This window comes from Geospiza fortis, unplaced genomic scaffold, assembly GCF_000277835.1.
Source record: "Geospiza fortis unplaced genomic scaffold, GeoFor_1.0 scaffold11, whole genome shotgun sequence".
Classification (NCBI taxonomy): Eukaryota; Metazoa; Chordata; class Aves; order Passeriformes; family Thraupidae; genus Geospiza; species Geospiza fortis.
The window spans coordinates 1,661,227-1,682,462 of NW_005054304.1; the positions used below are offsets into that span (position 1 = coordinate 1,661,227).

Genomic DNA, 21,236 nt, shown 5'->3' on the forward strand with positions numbered 1-21,236 from the left:
TTTTTATAGAGTCCAGAAAAAAAATCTCTTGGATTGCTCCTATAGTCACTCTGTAAGAACATCAGGATTTCTATTTACAGAAACAAATTATGTGTGAAAAGTTTTAAATGTACATTGAAGACACATTTGCTCAATATTTCACATCCATTTGTACTGATCAATTTGTTTGCAACATAATGTAGGTTATTAAAAAAAAAAAAACAGTTACAGTTTCCTTGAATGGTTTACCAATACCTGTAAAGTTTTTTTTAACTAAAACTACATATGTATTTTTTTTCCTCCCTAAGTGATGTGGGTTTGGTATTTACAGATGTTTTTGTTATGAACAAAACAGTCTTGGGAATTTTATGATAAACTCTTCTCTGTTTGATTTATCACTCCAAGGAATGACTTTACAGTCTTCTTTCACAAACAATAGGAAATCTGGCATCAAATTCTAAAAGTTTGAGTTATTTATGACTAACTCCACAACACTGCCCAGAATTTAAACCTCAAGAGGATGGACTTCATAATGAAATTCTATCATCTTATCATTGTTTTCCTTTGTTCTTGAGGGATTTAAAAAACCTCTCCTTAAAGATGACTTGATTCTTATGTGAAATTCTGAAAGTATTGTAATTTTCTTATTTAATGATAGTCCATCTCTAAATCTCCAGTAAAATATTTCTGTAATACATCAAGCCATCATGGAGCAGCTGAATTTGCACAGCTGTAAAGATTTCTGTTGGAAAGTTTTCAAATCTTGACATATCCAGCTGTCAGATGCATTAATTCTTTTTATTCTTATTAGATTATAAAACTTTAAAAATGAACTTCAAGTATCCAAGTGGCAGTTTGATCTCCAGAGAAATCTAGCCCAGACCTGGTAGAAAGAATATGTACTACTGCCACTAAAAATCAGCTATGTAAAAAAGGAAGACCCACCAGTTTTCTCATTACTTTTTCCAATTTTCCTTGTTTTCAGACGCATTTCTTTGGCTAGTCCACGACAGATCTTCAAAGCTTCCAACATGACCCAGCGATGGCAGCACCGAGAGATTTCCAACTTTGAATACTTGATGTTTCTAAACACTATAGCAGGTATTGCTAATTAATGTTCATCCAAATTACTGTAATTACACAGAAAAGGAGTTAGCCATGGCACAGTCTCAGTAGCCATGGGGCACAAATATATTTTGCTCTTGTAATGAGTAGTTTTGTCTATGTATGATTGTGTCCTGAAAATCTTCACAAAAATCCTCCTAAGTTGACTTCATTCATAATTATATTTATGTTGATGTAAGACTAGAGAGGTATTCATAACACTGTACTGAGCTGCACTTAAAATCAGAATATCATGACTGTTGCGGGGGGACAGGAATGATATAGACTGTTAACTATTTAGCAAAGTCTCAGAAATAGGAACTTCTTTATCTTCAGTATTCTAAGTTTTAATTTTCGTAACTACTATCCTCCCTAAATATCATAGATGCAATAAGTTTTCTCCCTAAATATCATAGATGCTGAGATTTCTAGGAAATCTCAGCCAGTGAGCAGAATATTCCTGGAGCCAATAAATACCACTGTTGCAGGATGCATGGTTGGTCTCAAGAAAGGGTGTAGTGCTTGGACTGCCAGTGCTGCTGGTCTAGGACACCATTAATCCAAACCCAAGCCTAATTTTTATTCACTTATTTTTGTCCTAACCACTCATTCTGTAAACACTGAACTATATTTTGTTTAACACATCTTACCCCATCAGCTTCTAACCAGCTGGGCTTCAGTTTACTAAGTGGAGGCTGACTGTTGGGTATCATGACATCCCTTTTATTTTCCAACTCATTCTATCCTCTGAGCAACTCAGAAAATTTCTCAATTTTCAGCTGTTTTCTGTGGTGAAAGCTCTGTTAATTCCCTTTTAGGCTTTGCTCTTGCTAAAACCATTGATGTAACAAATGCCTGTACTTGCACTAATTGCATTTTATACAAATGGTCACTTTTGGTGCTTTCTGTAATCAGTCATCAAGATAGAGGTGCCAGGATGCTGACAGATTTTTCAAAGTAGGGGTCGATCTGCTTGCCTCGTTACTGCTCAAGCTGAATGAGGCTCATCATGACACTCTTTTCTATGGCTCCAATGAATGATCCTTTTCAGCTTTAATATATTATTGAAATTATAAATTGAATTCTTATCTGCTTGGTGTTTGAGGTTAGAAAAAGCAAAAAGATAACGTTATGGAAAGAGGGAAAGTTGAGCTGCCCATGATAGGGGGCTAAAAGAATGATGGTTACCCCAGTGTCATGTAAGTAGCCTTAATCCTCAATAACAGGTAATGTGCAATAAAGCCAAGTGATCAGGGAAAGACTGGCTATATAATTTAAAAATTCTGCAAACCATGCTGGAAAAATACTGAGTTGTGTGAGAAAACTGGTAGAAGAAAAACTGTGGTGGAGATTTAGAAAATGTTTTCTGTCAACTTTACAGATTGGATTGTAAAATAATATTCCTGGGAAAGAGGTTAAAACCTGTCTTTGGAGACTTTTAAGACCAGGCTGAACAAAATCTCAAGAACATGATGATTGAAGATGATATGAATGAATAAGCCTCTGCAACAATATAATAAAAGAGCCAGGATCTATGTAAAAACTGCATTTTAAATTTAGATACCAGGCTTTGTGATGTGTTGGTGTGTGTGGTATATGTTTATTCTAATTGAATATTTTGTTTTTACTGGAAGAAGTGTATTATTTCCATCTTAGATATATGAAGATGTACACATGAACCTATATCCAAAACAAATTTTCTGTCCTGGTAAATGTTGGCATATCCATAGATGGACAATGGGCAAGAATGAATTCTCCTCAAAGTGATTCTCTAGATGAAGCAGTTATTAATAGAAAATTTCTTCAGTCTGAATTCCTGAGCTACTTCATTCTTCTTTCACATATTGTATTTAAGACATTATGTAAAAAGAATGCTTTAATTTTTAGTATCAACAAAAATCATCGACCCTCCATTTTTGGAAGTGTTTCACCTTAAGGAAATGGAAGACAAGATGATGTAAACAAGGAAAGAGAAATGCATAGGAAATTAATGAATTTAACTGTCAATCTTACTGTATGCAAAAGAGTTTACAATTAAAGGGAAATGGGCTGAAATGTTTTAGATTAAATACTAGCATATTGTCAACTTTTCCATTATCCTTTCAATAAAGCAAAATAGAATGTTGAAATTATAACAGATCTGAAATAAACTGCAGTTCTTTCAAGCAGCTCATAAAGTTATATTGTTGCATCTGTGAGATTGGTATTTTAGTTAAATGTAGCTCTTTATTCACAGTGGAGTTTTTTTGTTGTTTGTCAGGTCGAACTTACAATGATTTGAATCAGTACCCTGTCTTCCCTTGGGTTATCACCAACTATGAGTCAGAGGAGTTGGACCTTACGCTTCCTAGCAACTTCAGGGATTTGTCAAAGGTATTTGTCATCAAATACACTTTTATAGTTTTATCATAGTAGTTTGTAGTCTTGTAAACATTTTCTATGTTTAGTACTATGTTTAGTATTAATGTTTCCTGCACGACCTTTAAAAGTGTTTAATTTCTTCATGTGTGTACTGATAATAAGAATCAGATTGTGTAAAAATGAATTATTAATGTATTCTTATTGCCTCTGATTATATCAACCCAATAATTGTTGTTGGAAGGTGCTCCTAGTTGGAACAAAGACATTACATTTCATTTCAAATTTTAATGAAGTCAGAAATGCTGAGGCTGTTAAAGATTAAAAATTAGCCTTTTTCTGTTTATTTTTTTCTGATGAGAATTGTACTTTTTTTAGTAGCAAACCCTGTGGTACCATTTTATTTTAGGTACTGTTAAATCACTGCCCATATTCCAATGAGTAGAAACTTCATTTTATCATTTCCTCTGTGCACCCCTTCAGATATGCTGGAGTAATGCAGCTGTCCTTTGTCAGAAAGACATTGCCAGGTTTGAACAACTTTTCCAAACAATTCCTTTCTGGCAGAGTAGCCTTGTGAGTTTTTGCAACAGTCCCCCCACCATTTGCAGATTCGATATACAGCCTGTTTATAGAGTGTGATTGTTCTCTTGCAATGCTTTCCCAGAAGGGACTATTTCATTTTACAAAGTAGAAGTATCTCTAATTTTCTCTACAAGGACTGGGTGCACTGATCAGCAAGCAGGGTCTTTTTCTAAAATGTAACTTTTATGGGAAATGGTTGGCATGTGGAGCAATATAGCTAATTAGTAGAAAAGGTAAGGAGAGTATTTTAATTATAGCTCTTTTTTTAAAGTCTTATATAAATTGGTAATTTGCTACTAAAAATGCCCATAGAAATATGGCAGCTTTAAAAGTTTTTGCTTTCAGTTTGCAATTGAATAAACTAAAAACTAGTCTGTGAAAAGGTTTTATTATTGATTTAGTTTTTTTAACCTTAAAAAAGGTACTGTATAGTCAGCAAATATTTAGACAAATATATATATATATATATGTTTATATATATTTGAATATGTGTGTGTGTATATGTATTTGAAGACTGTACCATGCCTTTTGAATGTGTATATGTACACGTTTAAAGCTAAAGCAGAGATTCTGAGGTACTATTGTTGTAACTTTTCCTAATAGTGTTACTTAATGTGAAGAAGTCATTAACTCTAAGGTTTCTTAGAATGTCTGGCTGACACAGATCCACATTCATAGGTAAACCTGCACATATTTTATATTTTAACAAATCTTTAAAAGGTAAACATTTATTTATTTGAAAATATTTTTTTCTTTGTGGAATTCAATAAATTCTATTTAATAATCCTCTGGCCAGAAAGTATCTGAAGGTAGTTTACAGCCAAAAATATCTATCACCAAGCTAGAATACTCTTGTGAATTGCACTTAAATTAACATTGAAAACTTAAAAGTAACATCAGTCCTGCATAGCTTGAGTTAGTACACAAATTAAGTGTACTAATCATTAATAAATTCATTGGTGATGCCATGATTTTTGCAACCTCATTTTCCATTAACTTTTGTTAAGTGATGCTTCTGCATAGATCATGTCATTGCTGAAATAGTTGAAGACAAGGAAAAGAATTCTCCAAGTGCTGTCAATTCAATCAGCACTGTAGTCCTGGTCTTTCTTCCTCCTGAAAGAGACTATATTTTCCTCATTTTAAGTCAGGTATGGCACTTAGCTCCATTTGAGACATTGGATAGCAAACCTGCTCTATTTATATGTTTTTGTTATTAACATTGACTGGTTATATGGATTTCTCTGTTCATGAAAGTAGTCTTTGAGGAGGATTGCTAAGTGTGCTTTCAGTTCTGAGGGAATCTTTCCATTGCTGGTGCTGAGGGAGGACATTACTCAGATTTCATCTCTATCTACATTCAACCTTCTCAAGCATTTGCTGGAAAACTGGGAGCTTTAAACAGCGCATAATTATTGCATATATATATATATACACATATCTATGTGTATGTACATATACACACACAATTAGAGTCTTTATGCCATACCTGTTTCAAATAAAGCAGTTCAAGTTTTGGTTACTATTTTGGCAGTTCTAGCAGTATCAACTCCATGTAGCTTAAATGTTAAACTTCATGTCAGATGATGAATTTGTGACAAGTATCTGGAAGACCTTGCTAATATTCTACTAGGAAAATATTGTGATATTTTCATTGTAGCACTGTTATCTTGGGGGTAGTGGTTCCAAATATTTAGTAATTATGTATTTTGGCATGTCCATGCTTTTGCACTGCTAAATGTTTTTAAAATATTTATATTTCACTTAAATGTCTACATGGTTGTAACAGTCATTTATTTCCTTTCCTTATGCATGCCCAGAGACTCATCACAGTTTAGTGCTTCCACTGTGTAAAGAAAAGGAAAACTTTGATTTTGATCTGGCAGAAAGGAAGTCAGGTCAATATATTTTCTTTTTTTTTTTTTTTGGTGCCTAAGACAATGAAGAATTTACTTTTTAAAAATTGTTTAGAAATTGCAAGTTGTGTCAAATCTAAGTAATAGGTTATTTTAATGTGTCAGCTAGGAGTCCACAGTTAGTACAGATTTAAATAACTGCAGAGTGTAGGTTAAACCAACACTTTATTTAAGCAGATTCTTCTGGCACTGTTTTGAACATCAGTCACACAATGATAAACCAAGGCAACTGGAATGGATTGTGGTTAATATTGCTGTCAGCCTGACGAACACTCCTGACAAATGCCAGGAGTGCACTGCCAGTCTGTTACCCTGCTTTGACTCAAGTGTTTATTCCTTAAGAGGTGACTGTGCTTTGGAATGAGTATTACATATTGTATTTATAGAGGTATATATTTTATTTATACAACAGGCACAGTTTCCCACCTGAACGTGTTGCCTTTTCTGCATCACCTATGTTATTCATGAGCACATTCTTTTCCTTATTCAGTGGAAGCAATAAATTGTATTGTATTTCTGAACTTGGATAAGGAAAGAAAATAGAAGTAAAAATATATGGCAAATACTGAGATATGGAAGCATGATTTTATACTCTCAAAAGTTTGTTACATCTTGTTGTTTGTTACATTTTGCATCCTTGCTGTATGCAAGGAGCTGTTGATAATTTTCCTTTCATAAGGCACAACGTTTGTGTAAGATCATAAACTGATGTTACTGGAAGACGAAATTTATGCTGCTCTTAAATCTTCTTTTCTCTGCAGTATAGCTACATGTGTACATAATAATATTTTTATTAATATTTTTATCTATTCCATGCAGTATTTGCTAAATCATCATCAATTTTATAGAGGCTGTTATGCATGTAATGACTTATTTTCCAGTCTAGTGTACAGAAGCAACAAATAGCTCTCACCTTAGTGAAGTGAGGTGTTTAATTAGTATGTGGGAGCCACTAATATAAAACACACCTTGATGGAAGAGAAGTAATAGATTTTTTTTTTACTATGAAAAATTAAAGTAGTTTTGTTGTTCTGATGTCAGCTTTGCTGTTGGGTGTTCTTCAGCATGCCAACCTGAATTCTGTTGCAGGGTTCCCATTTCGGAAGCACAAAAGCACTGCATATAAAACTTGTGCTTCATATTTTCCCTTGCGTAGAAGCAGATTTGGGATGGGCATGAAATTTGCTTAGTTATTTTCCTCTTGGCAGAGATAGAAACTAAAAAATGGTTTGATGTGAACCTATTAGAGTTTTGCAAATTTTTAAAAGAAATCTTTTTTTTCTAGAGAGGCATTAAATCCTATGCAGATATTCTGTGACTCAAGTGCTTTCACATAGGAAATGTAAATTACATTGTATTCAGCTCGTGCTGAATACGCACAAAAGGAGTGCAGTTAAAACTGATGAACTCACCAGGACTCAGTGTCCTTCTAAGTATAAAGCATGTTCAAAAATTGGACACTAAGGGAGGATGAGAAGAACAGTGTGAGAAATAACAAGAGTGGATGTAGTGGCAGTCACTTATTTTGATAGGCAATTACATCTGGAATTTAGGCACTAAAACTTTTGAGGCATGGCACTGCTGGGCTCAGCAGCTGTCCTGGCTGTCTTGTCACTGGTATTTCAGGCAGGAAATTTGTCATCTGTATCTGTGACAAAAGGTACCACTTAGTTAAAAAGTATTCCAAAGTCAGACAGGATATCCTCAGAAGGAAGGTGCAAATATTCTTCCTTTCAGGGTGCTTCACATGAATCCCTGCTTAAAGCAGGACTTTACAGGAAGTAAAATGTTTCAAACTTTGTATTAGAATCCATGGTATTTACAAGAAGGCCCATTAAATTTTCTAGAATGTTGGATATCTCGAGAAACAATGTTTGAGATATTAATGCCAGCCTGAATGATACCTGGGATATCTGTGATATCTGAAAAGGAGACACATATTTCATTATTCATTTTTTAGTCCAGTATGGATTTTAGTATTTTTAGGATAAAGTCTATTTCTCAGATCCTCTCCAGTTTTAGATAACAAGTTTTCATAGTTTTTTTTTGTGAAACACAAGTTGCTTCTTGGAGGAGAGGAGTACTTCATCCTCTCTAAATGTAGGCTGACAGACCTAAACATTTGGCATAATCACATTGGGAGAAACTTTTAGGAGAAGGGAAGCATACAAACAGGAAGTACTTGGAGCAGAACCTTTCTTGTGTTGGTTAAATTTAGGAAACCATAAAAGAGAAAAATCTAGCTAGGAGAATGAAGACCCTCTTTTCCTGATCTGGTTTCATTGCATACATAGAGACCTGAAAAGGGAAGATGGGAAGAGAATTGCAAAGACTGTCTTTGAAGGAAGCTGTGTAAGATTATTAAGTTCACATCCCATGACAGTTGTAGAACTTTAGGACTATTATGGGATTTCTTTGTTCAGATTGGATAATCTGTTTTGTAATTAGAAAGAGTACAAGCTAAAGCGTTGAGTAGTCTGTTATGTTCCCTTGGAAGTTTTGACTTAATAAGATCATTTTTTCCCAGTTCTAAATGGGGAAAAGTGATTTTGTGGAACTCTGGAATGCCAGTGACGCTCAGACAGATGCCGTCATGGATGAGCGATAAAATGGGTCGATTATCCTTTCTGACAGCTGAGCTACTGTGTTCTAACATTTCCAGAAGCGCACTTGCCAAAATTGGGAGACAAAGCTGCAAAGGGTCCCATGGGTCTGTGGCTGACGTGCCCCAGCCCTCTGTCCCTCTGTCCCCAGGCCGTGTCTGCAGCACCACGGCCAGGGACCCTCCCAGAGCGAGCCTCGGCGCCTGGGGTTCAGCACCACGGACAGGGACACCCCGAGACTATTTCGGGGGAAAAACACAGGGACAGCTGCGAGCAAGACGGGTTTGTTTAAATTAAGTAGATGTTGGGTTGTTAAGGCCGACTTAGACGTGGTCCTTAGAGACACTCAGCTGTTTGGATTTTAGTGTCAATTTCTTTCCCGTTAAGGATGAAGATTGATATTGCTGACGGGGGGGTCTATGTACAAATCACGAAAAGGGCGGGACTGCTGGGGAAGGTACCTCGAGCTGTTTATTTTCTAGCATCAGTCTCATTACATGGTTATGACAATGGGAAGATGCTAGTAGCTCACATCCTCGGTAGCAGACAAAGAACTTAATAACTTACTTTGAAAGTTTTTTGACCAATCACACAAAGCAAAAGCATATTGACAGTAGTTCTATCCAGCCACTATAGGCACACATACCTTTGGTTAAAAGAATGCTTGCTTATTTCGAATACAATGCCTGCTTGTAAGCCTTAAAACACAATGCACAGAGCTCCATTATTAAGCTTAGAACTTCCTAATATCTTGCTAGATATACTTTTCTGTAGCTTAGGGAGTTATTCTAGACAAGCGTTAATACACAGACCATTGTTCTATTTGTCCTTACTTTTCTACTTATGTAATTTTTCTGCTGACAAATCTTACGGCTACTGCTTAGCTCTAACTGCTGTTCTGCTGTCTCTGAGGCCTGCCTTTTGCAGCTTTCCCCAAACCCGTCTGATTTTAAGGATTCCCACAACTGAGTTGATAGGTTGATTTTAGCTTCATGTGCCATCTATCTCAGGACTTTTTTTCTAACAAACATGTGATTTCCACAGTGGTCTGTTTCTCCACAACTCCTGTGGAGACCTGCTGAGGCTGGAACTTGACCCAAATGTATCTCTGAGATGATTATCAAAACATCCTTTCTCTCATCCTACTCTGAGTGCAGGTAGACATATTCTGGTACTTTATGTTGCTCAATGACAGTGTCATAACCAGCCTTTTATAGCATCACCTTTGAGGGTTTTTTCTTGTCTTTAGTTGGTTATTCTCTGTGTCATACCACCTCCTCTAAAGAATGTTACAATAGATAGAATGCTTCTCATTTCCATTCTTGCTTTTTCTTCCATGTTCTCCTCTCTTCCCACCACAGGCTTATTTTCTGAAGTCACAGGAAGCATACTATTTGTACTTCAGATGCATATATCAGTTTCTAGGATCACTTAGCTATCTTCAAGCAATATTTTTAAATTAAAAAAAATTATTTAGATATTTGGGTAAAAGCCAAGTTTACAGGATCAAAAAGAGTCATTTTAGTAATAACCATAATAATTTTAATCTTGCTTTGCCTCAAGGAGGAGTATTGTTTGGAATGTAAAAATTCCCAAAGATAAGAAAAATTGTAGCTCAAAATGAACCGTGGATGTTTGAAATTATATTCTAATTTTGTATCTGCTGTTATTGTCCATCTTGCTCTTGTTTCAGTTTTAGATGTCCTGGACATATGTCATCTTCCAATTGGAAATGAACTAAAGGAGGTTCATGACCTTTTAAACTGTCACAAGAAACCATGGGGCACATGTCTGGTCATAAAATCTACTAGAAATCAAAATAAAGTAATTTCACACATGTGTCTTGGGCCATAGACATTCTAAATGTGTGTTTTCTGACTTCCTAATGTAAAGTGAAAGTTATTCTCTTGATGCAGTCTCTCTTCCTTTTTATATTCATGCATTTGAACTCAGTAGATTATGGGTGCTGCAGCACACATCTATGTAACTCAGATTTCTGAACAAGCACGATGGTGGCCAAGTTAAATATTGCACTCATATGGGAAATGAATATGGGATTTTTCTCACCTAACTGGAGCTGTTTAAAGCTGAGTTGGTCAAACTCCTAGGAGCAGGAAGCCTCTTGGGGTCAAACAACAATCCAGGCTTAAAAATAGTGGTCAGAAAACGAGAACATGGTAAAATAATGAGTCCTCCTTTGTTTAAGGAGGAGTTTAAGGTGGTTCTCAGGCTGTGGACTTTGATGTGCACATCAACTGATCTTTCTAAAATTCAAACATCAACAGATAAAAATGTAGATCAAATGAGGGAAATCAATACAAAAAAAATTACTAAGAAAAGATATGGTATGATCCTAAAAGTTTGAGGTGAATAGTTTAACAAGAGTAATTAAAATAATTTAGATATAATATCCAGCCAGTCACTTGAAGCTGCCTCAGAGTCATAAACACAAGGTTCATTTCCAAAGTGGGGTGGTCGCTGACATTCCAAAAGTTTGTTTGGTACTTTATATTGTTCAGCGTAGATGCTTATCTGAAAAAGAGTGTGAAATGGGAGCTGATAAAACTTACTGACAATGCTCATCTGTTGATGATATTAAAGATGATGGCTGACTAATCTGATCTTATGAAACAGGGTATAAGATGATGGGTGAATTCACTTTAGGAGGAAAGCAATGCATGTGTGAAACAAGATACATTGATGGGCTCTTAGCTGATTTTTATTCAGGATTGATATAATCTGATTGGAATAGTTTCCTGTTTCTGTACTGAAACAGTACAGATTACAATAAAAAGCTCCTTATACATTCCCAAGTAACCCTTTCTAGCCTTCTGCTGCTCCTTTTCTCAGGCTTGGTGCTTACAGAATAATGTTTATTTTGTGTGCCCTGAGAGAAATCTGCATCAAATGTGACTTTGTGTCAGCTTTTGGCTTGAGGTCCTGTGCTCTTAGTACAAACAAAAAGGATTATGTTTTAGTTCTGATTGTCTTATGTGGATCTGTGTTAGGTACGATGGCAGCTGTTTTCTGTGGCTTATATGATGGGTTGGCTGGGAACATGGTCTGTAAAAGAAAGGCAAACAGAGAATGTTTTCATCTCCTGCTATGACTCAAGTGCATGTGACTTCTCACTTAATCCTATTTCTCAAAACCCATGGAAGTATTTTTTGTTTGTTTTTTAAACAAGGGAATAACAGTGCAGGGTTTTCTTTCAGTTGACAGGTTAAGTCATGGAGAGTGCATGCAAATGTTATCTTTTAACTGGCAGGGTTATATTCTAAGTCCATACCCTCCTCACTGCCTTCAAGCAGCTGGATTTCCCTCGTGACTCCTAGGGAAATCCTGTTTCCTTTCTCCCTGACTTCTTGGAAGTGTACAACACATAACAGCTGCCTTCAGTTTGGCTTCCCAGCAGTATTAAGGTGTAATACCTCAGGTGCAAAGTGTGTGACACATTCAGTTGTGCTGATTGTGATTAAACCTTACTGTGCTTCATTGATGTGTCCTTAATTAGTTTGCAGTTCAGCAGTGCATTGTTTTGCAATCTGCTGCAGGTGGTTGTAACAACCTTGGTACTAGTGTTGGTAATGTGAAGGCATGGAGATTTTTCTTTTAAATTCAAATTCCTCCAAGGTTTTAGGTGACCTGAGGCATATCCTGTCACTGACCTATTGCTTAAACATCACTAATATTGCATAATAGGGATTTTCTTTTTCATTTTTATGCTTAGCATCAGCTTATGACCCATATTTTTTAACTATGAACTTTGGGAATCTTTTGTCTTTTGCACTATTAAGTATTATTTATATTGACATGTTCAGATATTCTAGCTATTATACCATCTTTAGATCAGTTTTTCCTGACTGTTCCTGATGTCTCAAAGGAACATGTGTGCTCTTAAAAACATCTGAAATATAAACCATATGTACAAATACTTTTCATTTGCATGCACGTGACCTGTTTTTGCTTTTGTTCCAGCCCTTATCGAATTCTCAGTTATGAGAATAGAAACTGGGGTATTTAAAAGTTTTTAAAGCAGAATGTGATGATGTGTTTGTATCAAAATAGGTAAAGTACACTCACTAATATTATAATTATTGCAGTTTTAACATTGTGTGTACAAGTTCAACTAGAGAATTCCTTATTGAACTAAAGCGTTCAACTAGAGAATTCCTTATTTAACTAAGAAAGTACATAAAATTCAAGTAGCTGCTCATGTTCTTAAGTGACTAAATTATGAATCATAATTAATAATAAAAATAGCATATCAGTTCAGAATTATTGTGTATCATTGAAATGCTTACTGGGGAAGAAATAAAGGTTCTGTCAAATTCTATCCTTTGGCTTCAGGTAAGTTTTGATTTATCTAAATTCATATATCCCCCTCCTAGCCTAGTCTTTGATGTAGGTTTTGGGGAGCATCTGCTGTGAAACCAGTGTTTTTTTGTGAATGAATTGGTAAGGACTGTTTTTCTCCATGATAAATGGTTTCCATTTTTTAAATCTTACACCTCAAGGACACTTTGGTTGATCAATGAGGGCAGCTCAAACCGTTCAGCAGATAATTGTGTTTGTTGTTTTCTTTGGGATATGGTTCTTCAATTAATTTGAGTTAGATATGTATTAAGGGTAAGATACCCTCTAATAAGATGGGACCTAATTTTTAAGAAAACCATAGCCAGTTGTCTGAGAGGAAGAATGGTGAGGCCTAGCAGTGAGTGAGACTAGGTTGAGAGGGGGGAATAGCATTTTTTGGCTGTTCTCAAACCCCAAAATGACAGATGAGAGAGTAATGATCTACACTATATGAGTTTATTCCCAGATATTTTCCAGCTGACCTAAGTGAATAAGGTTTGGGTTTAGTTAAACCCTTGCATCTTGTCTTTGTATCTCTGTTGGGGAAAAAAAATTTTACTCAGTGATGAGGCTGTCCTACTGACAATAATGCAACTATTGGCTAGTTCAGTCAATTTTATGTTGATGATACACAAAGTAACTTAGCAAGGTTTGAGTGCAGCAGAGTTTCCAGCAGTTGGCATATTTATGGAGAAAACCAACAATGAAACACTGAACACATTTCAGTTTCCTGAATGCTAGAGTACACTGAGAAGTGGGCAAGCAGAGAAATCTTAGGGGTGGAAGAAATGCCTTAAAATGGAAGACCTGAAGAGCTTGTTATAACAAGAACTTGTTATATTTATTAAAAAGCCTAGTTATAGTCTGTAAGTATCTTTAAATTCAGAATATACTGGGCACGTAGAGACTTTGTGATATATCAGAGAGAAGCTTAGTAAGAGCTCTTTGATAACACATCAGTAAATTCATAACCAAACTGAAATACATATAGTTTTTAGAATGAGGGTAAGAGTTATCAGAAGAAAAAGCTTCCAAGAAAAGTAGCAGATTGTCCACATACTCAGGAGTCAGATGCCTTTCTGGAAAGCGGCTTGGCCAAATACAGCTTGTGCTGTAATCAAGTGTGAATAGTTGGACTCAAAATCATACAATGCAAAGGCATTTAACCTCTTGTCACACAAGCTCAAGGCTATATCAGATGACCTAAGGGTCCCCCTGGTCCTTTAGGCCCAATATGAAAAATATCAGTAATGAAAACCAGATACTCATCTTGAAAATAAGATGTTTGAGAAACAAACATCATGCTTGGCAAGGATGCTACTAAACACGATACAGTAACACAAAAAATTGTATTCACAGGAATACAAATACCTTGTTATATGTGGGTGAGAAAACAGTGTAAGAAATCACAAAGAAAAATAATTTTCTTTTTTTCCCCTCTTTTTTCTTTTTTTTTAAATTTATTTTTTAATTACTTTCCTTTTTTTCATAATGAAATTGTGAAATATTTAGAGCAACGCTATTTAAAATATGAAAGCACATTAGATAGGCGTAAGAAGCACCTCTTACCTTCTTAAATGTAGAACTATAAAAAGTCATATTGTAATTCTTTCTTTAGAAGACTTAAATCTGTTTATTTAAAATCATTAGCAATTTTCCAAAATTTATGTATTCTTGAGCATGGGTGGCAGAGCCCAGGAGAAATTCTGCCTTCTGCAGAGGAGCAGTGAACATTCTGCTTTCTTCTGTTGGGTGCAGTGGGGCCTCTTCTGGAAGCAGAGGCGAGATGGGTCAGTGTTCCAATGTCTGGCACAGAGCAAGAATAAGAACTAACAAATAAAACTGTACACCACAGTGTCTGGACAGATTTGACAGAGTAGATGATAAGAGTCAGGGTTATTCAGTTATTTTTCAGCAAACCATTTTTCTTTGTTATGTTTCAAAGGAAGCAAGCAAGCTTGGTCCAAAGACTCAGATTTACTATATTCAGTTCTTGGTAAAAATGTGAAATTTTTTTTTTTTGAGGTATTCCTATATTTAAGAGTACTTGAAAAAATAATATCATTGAGTTGTTTTGCGTTGTTAAGAATGGCTTTTTACTTTCATAACTGTAGCACATGTTACAACAACCACTTTGGGCCAAAAAACAAGTGATCATGCCTTGGGAAAAGTGAAACCAAAAACTATCTTACCCCAGTTCTTGCCCCAGTTTGGATCATCTTTTTAAATGGACTCTGACTTGAAAGCCATACACATAATCCATTTTTCAATTTGATTTGAAAACTTTGCAGCCATCAGTGATTTCATTCTTCATTTTTACTCCTATAATTTCCTCTATTGTTTTTGGTCATTGGAATTTCTCACTCTCTACTTTCATTTTCCCTTCTCCATCTAAATAAACATTTTTTTATTGGTGAACTAAAATCTGATTTTCCTCTGGGAAAAGAGGTGCTGCAAATAAAATATGTTCTGGAATTTCAGGATATGAAAGCTTTTCAGCTCATTCTTCCTTAGAAGCTGTAGTGAAACTGAGTTGAGCAGTGTAAATTTGTGGTCTCCCAGCTACATCTAGCACAGCTTAGTTTGGAGTTCCTCTTTTCCCCTTGGCATTTACCCACAGGGGAGGGAATACAGTGTGTAATCATGATTTCCTGTTAATTTTGTGATATGAAATAACTGAGAAATTTCAATTAAATTTTTTTCTCCTTTTTTCTGTAGTTAACTGTGCCCAGTGCAGTGTAACACAGTAGAATCACCTCATCCTTAGAAGCAGTTGTCAGAAAAATATGGGCCTGCCTGGTAGAATGTATTAGCCCAATACATTGTCTCCATTTTATTATGAAGCTGCTGGGGAAGCTGTGATATACAGCACTGTCATTACAGATCTATTGTTAGAAGGGCTCTACAGTCTTCTGTGCACTGCCATTAATTTATAGCAGTAAACAATATGTAGCCCTCCAACTGCAGCAAAGCAGAATCTTTTAATGAGGTGGATGTTATTACCACAATAAATCAGTGCATTCGTGTAATGTATAATTCAATGTGTGTATTCCCACTGTAACTTCTCTGAGTAAGCTGATAGTGTATCATTGTCAGTGCACAGCTCCACAGTTCTTTTTTTTTTTTTTCCCCTAAGCTTTTTTCATTTGGGGACTTTTTTTTTATTTGCTTGCAAATAAATGTGACATGTCTTGATAGTTGTCCTGTTGCAGGCTTCAGAAACCAACTGTAACAATAACAGCTAAAATCAATACTGTGGATTCTGGCTATATAGATCTCTGCATGATACCTTTTTTTTTATTTTTTGGAAAGAGAATGGAATCAATTCTAATTGAGTTTAGCTTTATATTCAAGGAATGTAATTCTATAACTATTGATTTGGGCTATACTCATTTGCAGAGTAATAATAGAGGCAGATAAAGAGAATACATTAAATGTTACAGAACCATACAGCACAACACTGTTCCTATTTTTAATTTGTATAATTTGTCTACAAATGACCTTCTTTTTTCTTTTCTTCCTCAAGCATAACTGAGCCTTTAGGGAAAATCAGTACAAATGGAGATTCCAAAATGGTTCTTGTAACAAAGCGACTTCTTGGAGTCAGTTTCATACTTCCCTGGAATAAATTTGCTAAATCAGATAAAAATCCTTTTATACAGGAACAGCTTCTTTTAAAGCATTATATTTCAAATTAGTGAACTGCAAAAATAGTAATTAACCTAAGATGTTTTTCTTTATCCTACTGCAATGTGAAAGCTGCTCTAAGTAAAAAATGTAAGATTAGATTTTAGGTCATTCAAAGATCTAATCTGTCCTAGAAGAGAAAATACTTTGAAGCTTGTATGCCAAATTTCACGTGAGCTACAAAGAAGAATTATTATTTGAATAATCATAATCTCAATAGCAGAGAGAGTTTTTCACTTGAACTCTGCTTAAATGAAAGATGAGGTTAGTGATACTTTCGTTCAAGGACTTTTAGTTTTTCCTCACCTTGTAGTCTATTCTTAAGTATATTTATTCTTGAAGAAGAGAGAGAAGGAAATATTGTTTCATGTTTATTCTTTGCTTATATTTGAATGCACCCATTGTCCATACAGATGAACATAATTTACATTAATAACATGCAAACAGTGTGCTATATCTGTATACAAAATTGTATTACACACATATTTTGCATATATATCCAAAGATATTTTAGAACTCTTACAGCATTTTACATGTGGAATTGCTAAATTCGCTTTTGGGTTTCTCAGTGATTTGTGCGACCTGTACTCATGTTCTTTCAAGTAATTTATACAAAAGTCTGCTGAGGAAATACACAGCTATAGATAGCAAAATATTATATTTCCTACTTTTAAATAAATCCCTGGGTGTTTACACTCTAGGTAAGCACTGGACAAAGAATAATAGTATTGGTTAAAGTGTGATAGATATTTTTGGTAATACATATGTTGTTTCTTTTATATAAATGTTTTATATAGAAATTCTGATCTTTCATTTGTCTATTTCTAAAGTTAAAATTATATGAATTAAGTAAAACTTTGCTCGAGGTGGAAAATAGAAAGCATAGAAACAAGAATAGTAATATCAAAATTCCAAGTCCGCTGTTAATATTCTGCCACTCCATCAATCACTACTTTTTTCTCCAAAAAAATGTCAGAAAAAATGTTTCTCAGTGTTGCTTACTATTTGCTTAATAGTGTATCCAACATGCACACATATCCACAGGCACCCAAGTTAAACAACACTTTGTCCCAGACATTCCACTGTGAATTGGATGGAGTCAGTGACTTGAATCAGCAGTAAATGGAGCCTGTAGTAATGCAGAGGAGATTTTTCCAAGCAGCCATGTGTGTGTGCATGAAATCTTGGTTCCAAGTACACAGATCTCCTCAGGTGCTTACAGGAATCAACATCTGCTTTTGCAAAGCACCAAACATAGTCTTCTCCACGCATGCCAATAATTCTGGTTACCAAAAAAGAGCAAGGGGACTATGATATGATAGTATTCACATTGATCTTATTTGCTTAATGAGTTTATTTTTACCCATCTCACAGCCTATTGGAGCTTTGAACCCAAAGAGAGCAGCGTTCTTTGCCGAGAGATACGAATCATGGGAAGACGATCAGGTCCCGAAATTTCACTATGGCACTCATTATTCAACAGCAAGTTTTGCACTCACGTGGTTGTTAAGGATTGTAAGTATATCTTTAAAAAATTATTTTCCTTCAAATGGTAATTAAAACAACAAAAATCGAAACTAAAGCTGAAGGGTATATGAGAGTACTGAAATTTTCTGGTAATTGCAATCAGTAGCATAGGAGAAATGTGCTCCAAAGTTCAAGCAGAAAGTTTTAGTTTTTCTGGTACAGCCTTTTCAAATCATTAAAGCTTTTTCTCCTTAAAAATTACTTTTTAGTGTACGTATTTCTTTAAACATGGTTAACTTCCCTTCCTTGCATATTTTCTGACTGGAACAAATACCAAGCATTTGTAGTTCTTAATTAATATATTTAATTTTCCCCTCCTAATGACTGAGAGTTGATTTCTGATGATCGTGAAGATCTGTGATGTAAATAATTAGTTTTTAAAAATCTGCAACAATTTATATGGAAGTACTTTGTGCTACTACATATTGATAATGTATTGGTTAAACAATGCATTTTTCAATAAAATTGAAAGGTGATTTATCTCCTAGGAAGTAATTTCTTTGGGAAAGCATTAGCAGCACATCATTAATTAAAGCTTGTTAGAATGTACAAGCATACATAAATCCTTGAAGTAATTTACAGTGCTTAGCTAATTTCAAGCAATTATCCACTAATATGTGCTTAAGTGTTCTTTAACTAAGACGAGGCTTTTAAATCTTCCAATAATTTTTTTAAATCATAAATTATATATGCAACAATAACAATCCTGAAGGTCTTAGTATTGGATGCTACCTTTTAGATTAACAGATCACCTTGAACAAAGTAAAACACGCTATTTTTGTTACATGCTAGTTTAATAAAGATTTAAGGCACCTGAGCTTGTTCATGTTGTTGAGAGCAATTTGTGTCAGAACTGACACAAACTGTAGTTTCTACTTCAGCCTTTGAGTATTTTCTTTTGGTTTTATTTGCTGTTCTTTATCTGAGTATCTGTATGCATGGAATAAGATTAAAAAGCATTTTATTGAATAAACAAGGATCAATTTGTATTTCTCATTCTTAAATAATAGAAATAATAGAATTAACCCTTTGCTATTAATCATGTGTCTGCCAGAAAAATAGCATCATTCACAACCAGAACCCAAAAGAATAATAAAGTCCTTTTCTTACCCTGAAATTTCTGAAGACATGAATTGTTGGTTTTTTTTTTTAATTAATCTTTTCATATGTATTTAGGAGCCCTTCACAACACTTTTCCTAAATCTGCAAGGTGGGAAGTTTGATCATGCAGATAGGACTTTTTCGTCTATTTCAAGAGCGTGGCGCAACAGTCAGCGTGACACTTCTGACATCAAGGTAAAACATTTCCTGATTTATACTGCCTCTGCCTTTATTGCAGCTGGGAGTGTAGGATGGAAAGAAGAAGACTGGGAGCCATCCCACTATTTGGAAAAAGATGCAAGGGAGATGACACGTGGTTTTACTTTTGTGAGAATATTTCAGTGAATTCTTCTGTGAAACTATAGCAAACATTTTTAGTCCTGAGACTGAAATATTTTGAACTGGGGAGGAAAACAAAGAAGACAAAGATGCTGGCAGTGGTGGGAAAGATCAGATATAAGAACTTAGATTATTATCAGAGTTGGATTTTTTTAATGGAAGGAGGATGGACAAGTGTAATTTGGAGAAAATCAGGGTCTAGCTCAAGGATGTCACGCAACAAGCCAGAGACCTAAGTGACACAAAATCATTCACTCATATTTGTGGTGAGCAGGCAGTTAGAAAAGGGTTGGTTTGCAAATTACTGGAATGCAAAAATTATCAACTGACAGTGTGGAAAAAGGGATGTCTTGTGTCTGTGAGAATTGAAGGCAATCAGTGACTAGTGCAGTTAATTCCACTTAGAAAAAAATATAATGTCTATATGAAATTGGGAAAGAAGAGTTTATAAATTACAAACATGCTAGATCTTTTTCAAATTTAATTGGTCATTATGGGCTTAATTTCCTTGTCACCTGCAAGATTGGCAGATGGAATTTCAGAGTGCATTTTCTGGGTTTTTTTGAGAAATTGAGAAGGAGAAAGATATCAGTAATGGACAAATCAAGTATTTAATATGGAAAAAAAAGGAGCAAAGAAATTATGAGGTGAGTTTAACTACAATTCACAGAAAAATACTTAGGCAAATAATCAGACTGTGTTTAAGTGCCAGGAAGATAGCTTGGAGACAAGCAAATGAAACACATGTTTATCCAGAGGAGATTATGTCAAAGCAATCACAGTTGCTGATGAGAAAAGGTAACAGACCTTATGAACAGAGAAGAAGCAGATGATGATCTTACTTTTTTACATTGTCTTATGAGTGAGCTGGGATTACTCTGTCTAAAAGAATCCACTGTATTTGGAGAATAGCTACCAGCAGTTCATTATTAAAATTGAAAGATGTACTGAGCAGAATTCTTCTTGATAATAACAGGTTAGGCCTCAATTTCCATTGCTATTAGATTGGGAGGCACTGGAAGTGTAGCGAAATGGGTAATGCTTCTTGCAGAAGGGAAAAATTATTTTAGAAAAGTGTTAGGTGAAGTTTATTACGGAAAAGTAATAATTGTAATTTTCATGCAGGTTCTCATACAGTTATAACACAAGGAACAATCTACTGTGGGGAAAAACAAAAAAATATTTAGGGTTCTAGTACATCACCAGTGCATGTGAATTAGCAATATTGTGGTATAACAATAGTGAGTAACATTTCATGGAAGATACATCAACAGAAAATAATGTAACTTTCAAAATGTATGACAAAAACCTTCAATTTTGCCCAGCTTTAATTTGGTCTGAGCTGGAATACACCCATAGCTGCGGGCTAGTTGGAGAGAATCCACACTGGAACAATGATAAGAATGCAAAGTCTTGAAAATAAAATGCAGGGAAGGAGTGAGTAGCTATGTTTCTTTTTCTTCTAAAGCATATCAGATTGAGGAGGAGCTTGTGTCGTTCTATTACATGGATATTACTGTAAGAAAAAAAGGAAAAAATCTCTGCTGCCCGTGCTGGATGGGATAGGAATTTGTGGTCTTAAATATCAGGAGGACTTTGGTTAGAATCAAAGTAACCTTCCTTACAGAAAAATAAAAGCTGAATGTTTGTCAGAAATAAAAGCTTAATGAACGTTTCCCTG

General features: G+C 35.1%; 1 protein-coding gene across 1 annotated transcript in view; it reads left to right on the plus strand.

Annotated features, from left to right (window-relative positions):
* LRBA (LPS responsive beige-like anchor protein) overlaps positions 1-21,236 on the plus strand; it is a 366,680-nt gene that overhangs the window by 246,796 nt on the left and 98,648 nt on the right. Inside the window, 4 exon segments of the mRNA XM_031066497.1 lie at positions 965-1,080; positions 3,344-3,456; positions 17,963-18,103; positions 19,292-19,411. Of these exon segments, the coding sequence (XP_030922357.1) occupies positions 965-1,080; positions 3,344-3,456; positions 17,963-18,103; positions 19,292-19,411 (490 nt within the window).